This window comes from Somniosus microcephalus, unplaced genomic scaffold, assembly GCF_052327205.1.
Source record: "Somniosus microcephalus isolate GS21.2 unplaced genomic scaffold, FLI_Smic_1.0 unresolved_chr2, whole genome shotgun sequence".
In the NCBI taxonomy this organism is placed as follows: Eukaryota; Metazoa; Chordata; class Chondrichthyes; order Squaliformes; family Somniosidae; genus Somniosus; species Somniosus microcephalus.
This window is the reverse complement of record NW_028225180.1, coordinates 76,730,582-76,747,771: the sequence shown is the minus strand read 5'-3', so window position 1 is coordinate 76,747,771 and position 17,190 is coordinate 76,730,582. Positions and strand designations below refer to the sequence as shown.

Genomic DNA, 17,190 nt, shown 5'->3' with positions numbered 1-17,190 from the left:
TGAGAGTGTGTGTGCATGTGTGTGAATGAGTGAGTGTGAGTGTGTGTGACTGAGTGAGTGTGTGTGAATGAGTGTGTGAGTGAGTGTTTGAGTGTCTGTGAGTGTCTGAGTGTGTGTGAGTGTGTGAGTGTGAGTGAGTGTGTGACTGTGTGAATGTGTGACTGTGAGTGAGTGTGTGTGTGTCTGAGTGTGTGTGTGTGCGTGTGTGAGTGTGTGTGTGTGTGAGTTTGTGAGTGTGAGTGTGTGAGTGCGTGTGAGTGAGTGAGTGTGTGAGTGAGTGAGTGTGAGTGAGTGTTTGAGTGTCTGAGTGTGTGTGTGAGTGTGTGACTGTGTGTGAGTGTGTGACTGAGTGAGTGTGTGTGTGTGTGAGTGAGTTTGTGAGTGTGTGTGTGAGTGTGTGTCTGTGTGGGGGGGGTGTCTGTGTGAGTGTGGGTGTGTGTTAGTGTGTATGTGAGTGTGTCTGAGTTTGTGAGTATGTGAGTGTGAGAGTGAGTGTATGTGTGAGAGTGTGTGTGCGTGTGTGTGAGTCTGTGTGTGAGTGTGTGTGTGAGTGAGTGTGTGTCTGTGAGAGTCTGTGTGTGTGAGAGAGTGTGTGTGAGTGTGTGATTGTGTGAGAGTGTGTGTGAGTGTGTGTCTGTGAGAGTGTGTGTGTGTGTGTGATTGTGTGAGAGTGAGTGTGAGTGAGTGTGTGTTTGAGTGTGTGAGTGTGTGTGAGTGAGTGTGTGTGTGAGTGTGAGTATGTGTGTGTGTGAGTGTGTGAGAGTGAGTGTGTGTGAGTGTGTGCGTGTGTAAATGTGTGTGAGTGAGTGTGTGATTGTGTGTGAGTGTGTGTGTGTGAGTGAGTGTGTGAGTGAGTGTGTGAGTGAGTGTCAGTGAGTGTGTCTGAGTGTGTGAGTTAGTGTCAGTGAGTGTGTGACTGTGGGTGTGTGTCTGTGTGTGAGTGTGAGTTTGTATGAGTGTGTGTGAGTGTGTCTGAGTGTGAGTATGTGTGAGTGTGTGAGTGAGTGAGTGTGTGTGTGTGAGTGTCTGAGTGTGTGCAAGTGTGTGTCTGTGTGTGGGTGGGTGTCTGTGTGTGTGAGTGTGGGTGAGTGTGCGTGTGCCTGTGAGTGTGTGTGTGAGTGTGTGTGTGTGTTGGTGAGTGAGTGAGTGTGAGTGTGTTTGAGTGTGTGTTTGAGTGTGTGAGTGTGTGTGAGTGAGTGTGTGTGAGTGTGTGTGTGTGTGTGTGTGAGTGTGGGACTGTGTGAGTGAGTGTGTGTGTATGTGAGTGTGTGTGAGTGTGTGGTGAGTGAGTGAGTGTGTGTGCATGTGTGTGTGAATGAGTGTGAGTGTGTGTGAGTGAGTGAGTGTGTGTGAATGAGTGTGTGAGTGAGTGTTTGAGTGTCTGTGATTGTGTGTGAGTATGTGTGAGTGAGTGTTTGAGTGTCTGAGTGTGTGTGTGAGTGTGTGACTGTGTGAGTGAGTGAGTGTGTGTGAGAGTGTGTGTGAGTGAGTTTGTGTGAGTGTGTGTGAGTGTGTGACTGTGTGTGAGTGAGTGTGTGTGTGAGTGAGTTTGTGAGTATGTGAGTGTGTGAGTGTGTGTGTGAGTGTGTGAGAGTGTGTGTGCGTGTGAGTGTGAGTGTGTATGAGTGAGTGTGTGTGTGAGAGAGTGTGTGTGTGAGAGTGTGTGATTGTGTGTGAGTGAGTGAGTGAGTGTGTGTGAGTGTGACTGTGAGAGTGTGTGAGTGTGTGACTGTGATTGAGTGTGTGTGAGTGAGTGTATGTGTGTGTGTGGTGTGAGTGTGTGTGAGTGAGTTTGTGAAAGTGTGTGTGAGTGTGTGTGAGTGTGTGTGTGAGTGTGTGTCTGTGTGTGGGTGTGTGTGAGTATGTGTGAGTGTGGGTGTGTGTGAGTGTGTATGTGAGTGTCTGAGTGTGTGAGTATGTGAGTGTGTGAGTGTGTGTGTGAGTGTGTGCGTGAGTGTGTGAGAGTATGTGTGCATGTGTGTGTGAATGAGTGTGTGTGTGTGTGAGTGTGTATGTGAGTGAGTGTGTGTCTGAGAGTGTGTGTGTGTGTGAAAGAGAGTTTGTGTGTGAGAGTGTGTTTGTGTGAGTGTGTGTGTGAATGTATGAGTCTGTGTGAGAGTGTGTGTGAGTGTGTGTGTGAGTGTGTGGAGTGTGTTTGAGTGTGTGAGTATGTGAGTGTGGGTCTGTGAGAGAGTGTGTGTGTGTGTGTGTGAGAGAGTTTGTGTGTGAGAGTGTGTTTGTGTGAGTGTGTGTGAATGTGAGTCTGTGTGTGAGAATGTGTGTGTATGTGTGTGTGTGTGAGTGAGTGTGTGTTTGAGTGTGTGTGAGTGTGAGTATGTGAGTGTGTGTGATTGTGTGTTTGAGTGTGTGAGTGTGTGTGAGTGAGTGTATGTGTGTGTGTGAGTGTATGTGTGTGTGTGAGTGTGTGTGAGTGAGTGCGTGTGTGAGTGTGTGTGTGAGCATGTGAGTGTGTGTGTGCGTGAGTGTGAGTGTGTGAGTGTGTGTCAGTGTGAGTGTGTGAGCGTGCATGTGTGTGTGAGTGTGTGAGAGTGTGTGAGTGTGTATGAGTGTGTGTGAGTGTGTGTGTGAGTGTGTGAGTATGTGAGTGTGTGTGAGTGTGTGTTTGAGTGTGTGAGTGTGAGTATGTGAGTGTGAGTGTGTGTTTGAGTGAGTGTGTGAGTGAGTGTATGTGTGAGTGTGTGTGAGTGAGTGCGTGTGCGAGTGTGTGTGTGAGCATGTGAGTGTGTGTGTGTGCGTGAGTGTGTGAGTGAGTTTGAGTGTGTTTGTGCGTGTGTGTGTGTGAGTGTGCGTGTGTGTGTGTGAGAGTGTGTGTGAGTGCGAGTGTGTGAGTGCGTTTGAGTGTGTTTGTGAGTGAGTGTGTGTGTGAATGTGTGTGTGAGTGTGTTAGTGTGTGTGAGTGAGTGAGTGTGATTGTGTATGAGTGTGAGAGTGTGTGTGAGTGTGTGTGAGTGTATGTGAGTGAATGTGTGAGTGTGTGTGTGTGAGTGAGTCTGTGTGTGTGATTGTATGTCTGTGTGTATGAGTGTGTGTGCGTGAGTCTGTTTATGTGTGTGTGAGTGTGTGTGAGTGTGTGTGTGTGTAAGTGTGTGAGTGAGTGTGTGTGTGATTGTGTGTGAGTGTGTGAGCGTGTGTGTGTGTTTGAGTGTGTGAATGTGTGTGCATCTGTGTGAGTGTGTGTCTCCCAGTGTCACTATGATTGTGTGTGTTTGTGGCACAATGATTGTGTGTGTGCTTGTCTCACTATGATTTTGTGCGTGTGTCTCACTATGATTGTGTGTGTCTCACTATGATTGTGTGTGTGTCACTATGATTGTGTGTGTGCTGGTCTCACTATGATTGTGTGTGTGTCACTATGAATGTGTGTGTGTGTGTCACTATGATTGTTTGTGCATGTCATTATGATGGTATATGTGTGTGTGTGTCACTATGATTGTGTGTGTGCTTGTCTCACTATGATTGTGTGTGTGCTTGTCTCATTATAATTGTGTGTGTGTCACTATGATTGTGTGTATGTCACTATGATTGTGTGTGTGTCACTATGATTGTGTGTGTGTCACTATGACTTTGTGCGTGTGTCTCACTATGATTGTGTGGGTGTCACTATGGTTGTATGTGTGCTTGTGTCACTATGATTGTGTGCCTGTGTCACTAAGATTGTGCGTGTGCTTGTCTCCTATGATTCTGTGTGTGCTTGTCTCACTATGATTGTGTGTGTCTCACTATGATTGTGTGTGTGTCACTATGATTGTGTGTGTGTCACTATGATGGTATATATGTGTGTGTGTGTGTCACTATGATTGTGTGTGTGCTTGTCTCATTATAATTGTGTGTGTTTCTCACTATGATTGTGTGTGTGTCACTATGATTGTGTGTACGTCACTATGATTGTGTGTGTGTCACTATGATTGTGGGTGTGCTTGTCTCACTATGATTGTGTGTGTGCTTGTCTCATTATAATTGTGTGTGTTTCTCACTATGATTGTGTGTGTGTCACTATGATTGTGTGTGTGCTTGTCTCACTATGATTGTGTGTGTGCTTGTCTCACTATGATTGTGTGTGTGTGTCACTATGATTTTGTGTGTGCTTGTGTCACTATGATTGTGTGCTTGTCTCACTATGATTGTGTGTGTGCTTGTCTCACTATGATTGTATGTGTGTGTGTTACTATGATTGTGTGTGTCTCACTATGATTGTGTGTGTGCTTGTCTCACTATAATTGTGTGTGTGTTTCTCACTATGATTGTGTGTGTGTTGCTATGATTGTGTGTGTGTGTGTCACTATGATTGTGTGTGTGCTTGTCTCACTATGATTGTGTATGTGCTTGCCTCATTAGAATTGTGTGTGTTTCTCACTATGATTGTGTGTGTGCTTATCTCACTATGATTGTGTTGTGTCACTATGATTGTGTGTATGTCACTATGATTGTATGTGTGTCACTATGATTGTGTGTGTGCTTGTCTCTCTATGATTGTGTGTGTGTGTTACTATGATTGTGTGTGATGTCTCACTGTGATTTTGTGTGTGTGTCACTGATTGTGTGTGTGCTTGTCTCACTATGATTGTTTGTGTGTGTCTCACTATGATTGTTTGTGTGCTTGTCTCACTATGATTGTGTGTGTGCTTGTCTCACTATGATTGTGTGTGTGTCTCACTATGATTGTTTGTGTGCTTGTCTCACTATGATTGTGTGTGCTTGTCTCACTATGATTGTGTGTGTGTGTCACTATGATTGTGTGTGTGTGTCACTATGATTGTGTGTGTGCTTGCCTCACTATGATTGTGTGTGTGCTTGTCTCACTATGATTGTGTGTGTGTCTCTATGATTGTGTGTGTGCTTGTCTCACTATGATTGTGTGTGTGTGTCACTATGATTGTGTGTGTGTGTCACTATGATTGTGTGTGTGTGTCACTATGATTGTATGTGTGTCACTATGATTGTGTGTGTGCTTGTCTCTCTATGATTGTGTGTGTGTGTTACTATGATTGTGTGTGATGTCTCACTGTGATTTTGTGTGTGTGTCACTGATTGTGTGTGTGCTTGTCTCACTATGATTGTGTGTGTGTCACTATGATTGTTTGTGTGCTTGTCTCACTATGATTGTGTGTGTGCTTGTCTCACTATGATTGTGTGTGTGCTTGTCTCACTATGATTGTGTGTGTGTGTCACTATGATTGTGTGATTGTGTGTGTGTGTCACTATGATTGTGTGTGTGCTTGTCTCACTATGATTGTGTGTGTGTGTCACTATGATTGTGTGTGTGTGTCACTATAATTGTGTGTGTGCTTGCCTCACTATGATTGTGTGTGTGCTTGTCTCACTATGATTGTGTGTGTGTCTCTATGATTTTTTGTGTGCTTGTCTCACTATGATTGTGTGTGTGTGCTTGTCTCACTATGATTGTGTGTGTGCTTGTCTCGCTATGATTGTGTGTGTGTGTCACTATGATTGTGTGTGTGTGTCACTATGATTGTGTGTGTGCTTGTCTCACTATGATTTTGTGTGTGTCACTCTGATTGTGTGTGTGTGTCACTATGATTGTGTGTGTGCTTGTCTCACTATGATTTTGTGTGTGTCACTCTGATTGTGTGTGTGTGTCACTATGATTGTGTGATTGCTTGTCTCACTATGTGTATGTGTTTGTCCCATTATAATTGTGTGTGTTTCTCACTATGATTGTGTGTGTGCTTGTCTCACTATGATTGTGTGTGTGTCACTATGATTGTGTGTATGTCACTATGATTGTGTGTGTGCCACTATGATTGTGTGTGTGCTTGTCTCTCTATGATTGTGTGTGTGTGTCACTGTGATTGTATGTGTGTGTCACTATGATTGTGTGTGTGCTTGTCTCACTATGATTGTATGTGTGTCACTATGATTGTGTGTGTGTCACTATGATTGTGTGTGTGTGTCACTATGATTGTGTGTGTGCTTGTGTCACTAAGATTGTGTGTGTGCTTGTCTCACTATGATTGTGTGTGTGTGTCACTATGATTGTGTGTGTGTGTGTCACTAAGATTGTATGTGCTTGTCTCACTATGATTGTGTGTGTGCTTGTCTCACTATGATTGTGTGTGTGTGTCACTATGATTGTGTGTGTGCTTGTCTCACTATGATTGTGTGTGTCACTATGATTGTGTGTGTGTCACTATGATTGTGTGTGTGCTTGTGTCACTATGATTGTGTGTGTGTCACTATGATTGTGTGTGTGCTTGTGTCACTATGATTGTGTGTGTGTGTCACTATGATTGTGTGTGTGTATGTCACTATGATTGTGTGTGTGTGTCACTATGATTGTATGTGTGTGTGTGTCACTATGGTTGTGTGTGTGTGTGTGCTTGTCTCACTATGATTGTATGTGCTTGTCTCACTATGATTGTGTGTGTGCTTGTGTCACTATGATTGTGTGTGTGTCACTATGATTGTGTGTGTGTCACTGTGATTGTGTGTGCTTGTGTCACTATGATTGTGTGTGTGTCACTATGATTGTGTGTGTGTCACTAAGATTGTATGTGCTTGTCTCACTATGATTGTGTGTGTGCTTGTCTCACTATGATTGTGTGTGTGTGTCACTATGATTGTGTGTGTGCTTGTCTCACTATGATTGTGTGTGTCACTATGATTGTGTGTGTGTCACTATGATTGTGTGTGTGCTTGTGTCACTATGATTGTGTGTGTGTCACTATGATTGTGTGTGTGCTTGTGTCACTATGATTGTGTGTGTGTGTCACTATGATTGTGTGTGTGTATGTCACTGATTGTGTGTGTGTGTGTCACTATGATTGTATGTGTGTGTGTGTCACTATGGTTGTGTGTGTTTGTCTCACTATGATTGTGTGCTTGTCTCACTATGATTGTGTGTGTGCTTGTGTCACTATGATTGTGTGTGTCACTATGATTGTGTGTGTGTCACTATGATTGTGTGTGTGCTTGTGTCACTATGATTGTGTGTGTGTGTCACTATGATTGTGTGTGTGTGTGTCACTATGATTGTATGTGTGTGTGTGTCACTATGGTTGTGTATGTGTGCTTGTTTCACTGTGATTGTATGTGTGCTTGTCTCACTATGATTGTGTGTGCTTGTCTCACTATGATTGTGTGTGTGTGTGCGTGTGTCACTATGATTGTGTGTGTGCTTGTCTCTATGATTGTGTGTGTCCGTTGCCTTGCAGTTGTGTGTTTTAAGCCTTTGATATTTGGAATTAACCTATTTGTTTTAACAAAATAACCTGTATAACGCTGGCAATTGCCTCTTCAATTCATTCGCTGATTATGAGCACCACTTGATGGGCCCAGTCAGCAACACAGGAAGTGACAGCAACCTCTCTTTAATTGACATCTTGTTCATTTTGGCGCATTGGCTTTTCATTTAAGAACCCAGCTTCCAGATACGCTTGGCACAGTTGGAACAAGAACGCACGTGCTGGTGAAAGGGGGCTCCTCACATCGCTCAGCTGTGCAAACCCCCCAATTCCCTGACCTGCTCTAGCCAAGAACCACCCAGCGCAACGCCTCCCCCGCGCCCCAGGCACAGTCAAATTACCTGAAAACGAAAGCGGGGTTGATTCTGGCCTTTTGGTTGGGCGCTCTGATCGAAAGTATCTCCACTTAGCAGCCATATCTTCAAACGCTGGCTGGCGGCTCAAGGTTTGCAAGGATTGCGGTGACCAGTCTCACGTGGACAGTCTCCCTAAATCCGGACTCCGCTGTGAGATGAAGCCCTGGACCACTGGGGAAATGCAGACGTTCCCTGTCTTGTTCTAAGCAAAGAGCGCCTCCTCCACCGCCACACTTACAGACGCCTCCTTTGAGCCCAGCTGCTGAAAGGGGGTGGACAACCTGTCCGATCCACACCTTAGGTCCCGCTTTCAAATTGAACCGCGCGCAAAAAAAGACTTGCCGTTTGCTTTACGAGGCGACACTGGGGCCTCGGTCAGCGCGGGGCTTGGGGGAGGATATCTGGTCCGTGGCTGTTTGCGTCCACTTTTCTGTTGCGGTTGACGACACGTGTTGAACCCCAGACCGCCCCCCCCCATTAGAAATGACCCAAAGTGGCTTCTCTTTCGTGGGAGCCCTCAAGAACAATGGCAATGACCCTCAAACTAGGTTGCTGGTCCCAAAGGAGTTTGAGAAGCATGGAAAAAGCCTACTTCAAATCAACCATTAACATTCGAACACCCGCCTTTCCCCCCCGCCACCCCGCTCAAAGGAAATCTCCGTAATCTTCCAGGCTTTCACTTTGGGGGGAAAATTCCTAATTTTACCGCCGGGGAGGAGCGAAGGAATATTTTAACAGAATCCGCTGGAGTAATCTGCGCGAGCTACCAGGCGCCCCTAGTCATAGAATTCATAGAATCCTAGAAAGTTACAGCACGGAAGGAGGCCATTTCGGCCCATCGTGTCCGCGCCGGCCAACAAAGAGCTATCCGGCCTAATCCCACTTCCCAGCTCTTGGTCCGTAGCCCTGCAGGTTAGAGCATCCCAAGTGCACATCCAAGTACTTTTTAAATGTGATGAGGGTTCCTGCCTCTCCCACCCTCTCAGGCAGTGAGTTCCAGACCCCCCCACCCTCTGGGTGAAGAAATTTCTCCTCAAATCCCCTCTAAACCTTCCACCAATTACTTTAAATCTGTGCCCCCTGGTTTTTGACCCCTCTGCTAAGGGAAGTGGGTCCTTTCTATCCACTTTATCTATGTCCCTCATAATTTTATACACCTCAATAAAGTCTCCCCTCAGCCTCCTCTGTTCCAAGGAAAACAGACCCAGCCTATCCAGTCTTTCCTCAGAGCTAAGATTCTCTACTCCCAGCAACATCCTTATAAATCTCCTCTGCACCCTCTCTAGTGCAATCACATCCTTCCTGTAATGTGGTGACCAGAACTGCACGCAGTACTCCAGCTGAGGCCTAACTAGTGCTTTATACAGTTGAAGCATAACCTCCCTGCTCTTGTATTCTATGCCTCGGCTAATAAAGGCAAGTATCCCGTATGCCTTCTTAACCACCTTATCTATTTGGCCTGCTGCCTTGAGGGATCTGTGGACATGCACTCCCTTTGTTCCTCTGCACTAGTCGCGATGAAAGCGCAGCGAGCCAATTAAATGTCGAAGCGGGCAAAGGCTAAACTCCCCGGCTTGAAACCTGCGACTGAACAGCGCTTCACGGTTCAGACATTGTTCTTGAGGGCACTTTGGCACCGTGCCCAGGGTGTGCCATCCCGATTATAGGCACCGCTGTAATCGCTGTGACAGAACACAGGGTCAAAAATCCAATCGGGACCGTGTTCTTTCTCAGCCGAACGCAGCCCTTGCCTTTGAATCTATTGGCAAACAGGGGGGGAGGTCAAAGACAAACTGCAAATTCTACGGATCGCCTGCTGTGTGGCTGGGATATCTGGTGGCCATTTCACAGGAATGTTTTTGTTGCAGGTTCTTGAATGAGATTGTGGTTTTTTTTGTTTCCTCCGCCCGCCCTCCCTACTTGAACACAGGAGCCGAAGTAGCTTTTTCGCTCGTCCGGCTCATACTCGTAATGAATAACGAATAAAACTATTGCTCTGAGGTTTAACCCCTTCCTGTCGGGGCGTGCGACCAGAACATTGCCGCCCGCCGCCCAGCCCAGACTTTAGTCAGTCAATAAATCGGACTCTTCGATTATGTTTGGATTGGGTTCAAGTGAGTTGAACTGGATTTAGTTAAACTGAGCTGGACTAGGTAAGACGGGGTTGAAAGTGGGTCTACTTAAATCGGATTGAGTTAATTAAGCTTGCATTAAGTTCAACTCGATTGGGTTGGGTCCCATTGGGTTGGGTTAGATGGAGTGCGAGCCGGGTAGGATCAGATTCGGTCGAAAGCAAGATTCCGCGGGCGCTGCTAGTCTGAAATAAAACCAGAAGCTGCTGGAAATGCTCAGCGGGTCAGGGCAGCATCTGCGGAGAGAGAAACAGAGTTAACATTTCTGGTCGATGACCCTTCGCCAGAACTGGAACAAGTTGGAGATGGAACAGGTTTTTAAGCAAGTGTAGGGGCAGGGAAAGGGGGGAGGGGAGGAAAGATCAAAAGAGAAGGTCTGTGATTGGGCGGAAGGCAGGAGAGATTAAATGACAAGGGATGATGGGGCGAGGCGAAAGGAGATGGTCATGGGACAAGTAAAGAAACACAAGATGGGTCTGGAGGAGGCGTAAATGGGAACGGCAGAATCGTCAACAGAAAAAATAGGGGCCGAGGTTATGGTCTGAAATTGTTGAACTCGATGCTGAGTCCGGCAGGCTGTAAAGTGCCGAATCGAAAGATGAGGTGCTGTTCCTCGAGCTTACGCTGAGCTTCATTGGAACAGTGTAAGAGGCCGAGGATGGAGAGATCAGAGTGGGAGTGGAGCGGAGAATTAAAGTGACTGGTTGGGATTAGGTCAAACTGGGTTCAACTGCATTGGGCTTGCTGAAACTGAGCTAAGCTCAACTGGATAAACTTAAAAACGAGAATGGGTGGGATAGAAAATTAGGAAAGGTCGGTTTGAGTTTTGGTTCGATTACATTGGACATGAGGTATGAATAAAACTTGGTTGGCTTCGAGTGAATTTGGATAAGTTGGGTTGAGCTGAATTGCATTAAGTACAAACTGGATTGAGCGAGTTGTCCTAGCCCATTTGGAAAAGCTTCTTCCTGGGAAGAAATGGTGGGAAAGGTTTCAAATCGATCTCCGTATTATAAATACGCTTGACATAGCCTTATTCCCAATATTTCGAGGTCCACGTCAGCAAGGTCTGTGAATGCTGCAGTGAATGGTGTTCCTGAAAGGTTACGAACTCTGGTGTGAAATGGCCACTTTGACACGTGTCTGTCCCCGGAAGGGTGGGCAGTGATTATTATTGGATGTCTGCAGAAATTACCTTGAAGGACTTAAATCCAGTTTTTTTTCTCTTCATCGTTTTCCTCCATCCCCAGACTGTGTCAGGACTAACTGTAATCCCAGTAAGTCACCATTCAACTTTATACATTATTGTTCTATGTTTTTATAATGGAAAACCAAAGGTGGGTTGTTACCTTACGGGCAAAGTGGAAGGGGAGTGCTAAAGAGAGAAAACCCCTTTTTTTTTGGTGGTCAGTCCTACTAAGAAGGCTAAACCTTCTAACACTGCAACGTAATTGGGGCTTGAGTGGTTGGAGGCCAAGGAATCCTGACCACAATCTCTGATCTTTTGTCCCCTTGTTCTTCACCTTGGATAAGGCGCACAGCCCCGATTTGAGCGGATGGGACTGAGTCAAGTCGGCTAGACGCAACTCCAGCTTGACGCTCGCAAACGTTCTCTCGTCAACAACCGCCGCTTTCGTTTCCAAGCCTGAAAGGAGGGTTGACTTCCAGGGGGTTACGGTTTAGAGGTCCTCTCCCAACTGGTATCTCAGCCCAGGGCCAGGGTTGTAAGTGGGACCAAAGCAAGGATGATAAAGTAATGTGGACACCTTCTTTGGCTAAATCTCTGCGCTGGTTTCGCCCATAGTTTTATGGGTGTCCTTCCCCTTGAAATATAAACTGCATAGAATAAACATAATTGTCAACATGGGCTATAGGCAGCAGGACTAGCGATGCAGTAGAAGATTGACTGATGGTGTCGAGCTTCTTGAGTGTTGTTGGAGCTACACTCATCCAGGCAAGTGGAGAGTATTTCATCACACTCATGACTTGCAGCCTGCTAGATCAGCACCCCATCCCCCACCTTAAACATTCACTCCCTCCCCCACCGGCGCACCGTGGCTGCAGTGTGTACCATCTACAAGATGCACTGCAGCAACTCGCCAAGGCTTCTTCGGCAGCACCTCCCAAACCCGCGACCTCCTCCACCTAGAAAGACAAGGGCAGCAGGCGCACGGGAACACCACCACCTCCAAGTTCCCCTCCAAGTCACACACCATCCTGACTTGGAAATATATCGGCCGTTCCTTCATCGCCGCTGGGTCAAAATCCTGGAACTCCCTCCCTAACGAACAGCACACGGTCTGCAGTGGTTCAAGAAGGCGGCTCACCACCACCTTCTCAAGAGGCAACTAGGGACGGGCAATAAATGCTGGGCCTTTGCCAGCGAGGCCCACATCACGGGGAATGAATCAATGAAAGAAAAGTAGTTAGCCAGGCGCTGATGAAGAGCGACCACTTGGGATTGGCTCAAGGAACCGTACCCCAGCAAGAGTCAACACCTGTGAGCAGGACAAGGGGAACCAGTTGCCCTGTGGGGGTGTGAATATCTCAATGGGGCGGTATCACGTCATACAGTGCTTGTAGCACACTCATGAAGATCATCTTAGCCTGCAAGGCACCAAACTCAACTACACCGTAAGAGAGAGGGGGAACGTGATATAACTCAAATCAACTGATCCCCTTCAACCGGGGACTCTGAGACCACTGCTGATCTTGGGAGGTTAGCAACCTTTTGCTTGGGAGAAGGGGGTTTTCTCTCTTTAATTGGCCCCGTGCGTTCCATTACAGAACGGGATCCAGTCGGTAATAATCTGGATAGAGTTTAAATATCACTGCGATTGTCTTAACGCCGTCGGTCGCACACGTGTAAGTGTTGAGCATGTGTCTGCTGTTTACCTTAATTCTTTTTCTTCCCCCCCCTCAACTTCAAAGGGAACTGAGCGGACCCATTTTGTTTTTGGAAATGTTAGATTTGTGTCAGCCGCTAATGGTGGTTTTTTTGTTTGTTTTCAACCGTTTATATTTGAATGAGGAAACATGCTTTGGTCCCGTGTGGGATCTTCCAGGTGAGCATTCACTCCGACGTTGAGATAGATAACGTGTGGCAGAGCCCCAAGGGACATGAGGACGCGCGGAATGCCCCAGGATCTCAGGTCAAGGCGTCACTTCATTTTTTTTGTGGCAGTGGGGGGGAGGGAGAGGGGGGAATTCCTGACCCTTCCAGCAGCCTCCCGCATAACGGTCGCAAGGGGGAGTCCGGAACCAGGGGTCACAGTCTAAGGATAAGGGGTAAGCCATTTAGGACTGAGATGAGGAGGAATTTCTTCACCCAGAGAGTGGTGAACCTGTGGAATTCTCTACCACAGAAGGCAGTTGAGGCCAATACATTAAATATATTCAAGAAGGAGTTAGATATATTTCTTAAGGCTAAAGGGATCAAGGGGTATGGGGAGAAGGCAGGGACAGGGTACTGAATTTGGATGATCAGCCATGATCTCATTAAATGGCGGAGCAGGCTCTAGGGGCCGAATGGCCTACTCCTGCTCCTATCTTCTATGTTTCTATGCAAGACCTGCCAAGCCAACCGAAACAATGCCGTCTTGCCCGAGCCCCCCCAGACAGAGCGTCCATCTGCACTGAGCGAAGACCTGTCACGGGCCACTCGTGACTGCCGGGGACAATCGCGTCCGATCTTTCTCTTTTAATTCCTCCTCGTTCTAATGACTCCTCGCTTTTTTTTAAACACAGGCTCTAGTTGTCAGGTTCACGGGGGCGGGGGGTGGGGCGGTGTGTGGAAAAATATATAATGCCTCGCCGCCATTTAGGTGGCCACCTTCAGCCAGTTCCAGAAAACGACACAGGCTTTTTTTTCTCCTGAATTATCTAGTCTCTCAGATGGCCTTGCAGGGAATCTTTTCAGACGAGCCTGAGTAGGTGACACATTATCAGTAAGGGCGATCTGATTGGAATATCCCGCAGTCATTATTCTCTCCTCGGAGGAGGAGGGCGGCGGAGTTCAGCCGTTGGGGCAAGTTGGGGTCTCAACAGACACCCACGTCGTGCTTTGACCTTTTCTAAAGCCTCCAGGATGCCTTTAATCTACAGTAAAAAGGTGCAGGAGAGTTAAGGGAAGGTCCTTCCGTTCTACAGTCATTGGTCACATTGCGCACGGACCTTCTCCTGCAGTCAGCAGCCAGCACATCCACATTACGACCGCTAGGCTGACGCTGCTCAGGGTCCAAAGGACTTGTGCGGATCTGAGTATCAGGACCGTTCACCCGTTGCCCAGTGATGGCGAGGACACCCACGGGCTGTCTCATTCCTCGTGAGTGGGCAAGAAGGCGTCTGCGGAGATAAATGGGGAATAGGGCAGGTTGAGAGAGGGTTTACCTGCACAGCCAGATTCAACTCTTCTCCCGTCCCTCAATAAAACACTTTCGTGCCCCTCACTGGAAACACTCTCTGGCTCACTGTGAACAGAGGAGCGTAGCAACAGGAGGAGGCCATTCAGCCCCTCGAGCCTGTTCCGCCATTCAATGAGATCATGGCTGATCTGTGACCTAACTCCATCCACCCGCCTTTGCCCCGTATCCCTTAATACCTTTGGTTAACAAAGATATATCAATCTCCGATTTAACATTAACAATTGATCGAGCATCAATTGCTGTTGGCGGAAGAGAGTTCCAAACTTCTACCACCCTTTGTGTGTAGAAGTGTTTCCTAACTTCACTCCTGAAAGGTCTGGCTCTAATTTTTAGACTCTGCCCCCTAGTCCTAGACTCCCCAACCAGCGGAAATAGTTTCTCTCTCTCTACCCTATCAGTTCCCCTTAATATCCTGAAAACTTCCATTAAATCACCCCTTAACCTTCAAAATTTCAGGAAATACAACCCTAATTTGTGTAATCGCTCCTCGTAACTTAACCCTTGGGACCTCTCGTTTATTTCTACGGCCCTCTCATTAACCGAGAACCCTTGTCAATCCCTTACTGCTACTGCGCCGACAACTTAATTCCAAGTTTGACTTTATTTCAGACTCAGGAAGCTTCTGAAAAAACTGGAAATGGTTAACCTGAAGTTGCTTTTGTTAAAACTAGTGGGAAAATGATTTCCCCCCCCCCCACAACTTATATCTGTGTCTCGATACGTGGAGGCAACGTTGAGGCGTTGGCTGAATTTCACCAACGGAGGAACCGGGCCAGCGATCCTGCTCCTGCCTCTCTGTAAACTCGGCGAATGCTGTCGCTCCTCCAATACTCGCCCGGCAGAAAATTCGACCAGGATTGCAGCAGCCCTCAGTGCCACGAGAGGGCAGTGTGCATTGTGCCGAACCTGAGGAAGCATTGCTCACGCATATTTTAAGGCCAGCCTTTCTCACAATGCTTCCAGCGACGGCCCTCTTCTTGGTTTGAGGGTTAACGGTTGAAGAAGGGGACAGAATTTGAAGACACTCCCCCCACACCGCCCGCCACCCCCGACTCCACCTCAGATATTCCCCTGCCTCTTTGCAGATCCTGTAACGAGTTCCCTCACCAATCCTTCAAGCAGACTTAATCATCGTTTGCCTGGCTGATAATAACATAGCAAACTGAGCCATAGAATGGTTACAGCACAGAAGGAGGCCATTCGGCCCGTTGAGCTCGTGCTGGTTCTCTGCAAGAGCACTTCAGCTCGTCCCACTCCCCCCGCCCTTTTAAAGGGTTTCTGCCCCTCCCCCAATATCAGAGCTCCTCCCCCAGTATCCGAGCCCCGCCCATAGTATCAGAGACCCTCCCCCAGTATCAGAGCCCCGCCCCCAGTATCCGAGCCTCTCCCCAGTATCAGAGCCCCTCCCCCAGTATCAGGGCCCCTCCCCCAATATCAGAGCTCCTCCCCCAGTATCCGAGCCCCGCCCATAGTATCAGAGACCCTCCCCCAGTATCAGAGCCCCGCCCCCAGTATCCGAGCCTCTCCCCAGTATCAGAGCCCCTCCCCCAGTCTCAGAGCCCCACCCCCAGCATCAGGTCCCTCCCCCAGTATCAGAGCCCCTCCCCCAGTATCAGGGCCCCTCCCCCAGTATCAGAGCCCCACCCCCAGTATCAGAGCCCCGCCCCCAGTATCAGAGCCCCTCCCCCAGTACCAGAGCCCCTCCCCCAATATCAGAGCCCCTCCCCCAGTATCCGAGCCCCTCCCACAGTATCAGAGCCCCTCCCCAGTATCAGAGCCCCTCCCCCAGTATCAGAGGCCCTCCCCCAGTATCCGAGCCCCTCCCACAGTATCAGAGCCCCTCCCCAGTATCAGAGCCCCGCCCCAGTATCAGAGCTCCTCCCCCAGTATCAGAGCCCCTCCCCCAGTATCAGAGCCCCTCCCCCAGTATCAGAGCCCCTCCCCCAGTATCAGAGCTCCTCCCCCAGTATCAGAGCCCCTCCCCAGTATCCGAGCCCCTCCCCCAGTATCCGAGCCCCTCCCCCAGTATCAGAGCCCCTCCCCCAGTATCCGAGCCCCTCCCCCAGTATCAGAGCCCCTCCCCCAGTATCAGAGCCCTTCCCCCAGTACCAGAGCCCTGCCCCCAGTATCAGGCCCCCTCCCCCAGTATCAGAGCCCCTCCCCCAGTATCAGAGCCCCTCCCCCAGTATCAGAGCCCTTCCCCCAGTACCAGAGCCCTGCCCCCAGTATCAGGGCCCCTTCCCCAGTATCAGAGCCCCCCCCCCAGTATCAGAGCCCCTCCCCCAGTATCCGAGCCCCTCCCCCAGTATCCGAGCCCTTCCCCCAGTATCCGAGCCCCTCCCACAGTATCAGAGCCCCTCCCCCTGTAGCAGAGCCCCTCCCCCAGTGTCAGAGCCCCTCCCCCAGTATCCGAGCCCCTCCCCCAGTATCCGAGCCCCTCCCCCAGTAGCAGAGCCCCTCCCCCAGTATCAGAGCCCCCCCCAGTATCAGAGCCCCTCCCCCAGTATCAGAGCTCCCCCAGTATCAGAGCTCCTCCCCCAGTATCAGAGCCCCTCCCCCAGTATCAGAGCCCTGCCCCCAGTATCAGAGCCCCGCCCCCAGTATCCGAGCCCCTCCCCCAGTATCAGAGCCCTTCCCCCAGTACCAGAGCCCTGCCCCCAGTATCAGGGCCCCTCCCCCAGTATCAGAGCCCCTCCCCCAGTATCAGAGCCCCTCCCCCAGTATCAGAGCCCCTCCCCCAGTATCCGAGCCCCTCCCCCAGTATCAGAGCCCCTCCCCAGTATCAGAGCCCCTCCCACAGTATCAGAGCCCCTCCCCAGTACCAGAGCCCCTCCCCCAGTATCCGAGCCCCTCCCACAGTATCAGAGCCCCTCCCCAGTACCAGAGCCCCTCCCCCAGTATCAGAGCCCCACCCCCAGCATCAGGTCCCTCCCCCAGTATCAGAGCCCCCCCCAGTATCAGGGCCCCTCCCCCAGTATCAGAGCCCCACCCCCAGCATCAGGTCCCTCCCCCAGTATCAGAGCCCCCCCCAGTATCAGAGCCCCGCCCCAGTATC

General features: G+C 49.1%; 1 protein-coding gene across 1 annotated transcript in view; it reads left to right on the top strand.

The window, feature by feature from the left end:
- The window catches only part of LOC147092842 (neurexin-2-like), a 1,315,750-nt gene that overhangs the window by 1,113,499 nt on the left and 185,061 nt on the right, over nucleotides 1–17,190 (top strand). Inside the window, exon 11 of the mRNA XM_085975700.1 lies at nucleotides 10,962–10,988. Coding sequence (XP_085831826.1) covers nucleotides 10,962–10,988 — 27 coding nt within the window. The remainder of the gene's footprint in view (nucleotides 1–10,961; nucleotides 10,989–17,190) is intronic.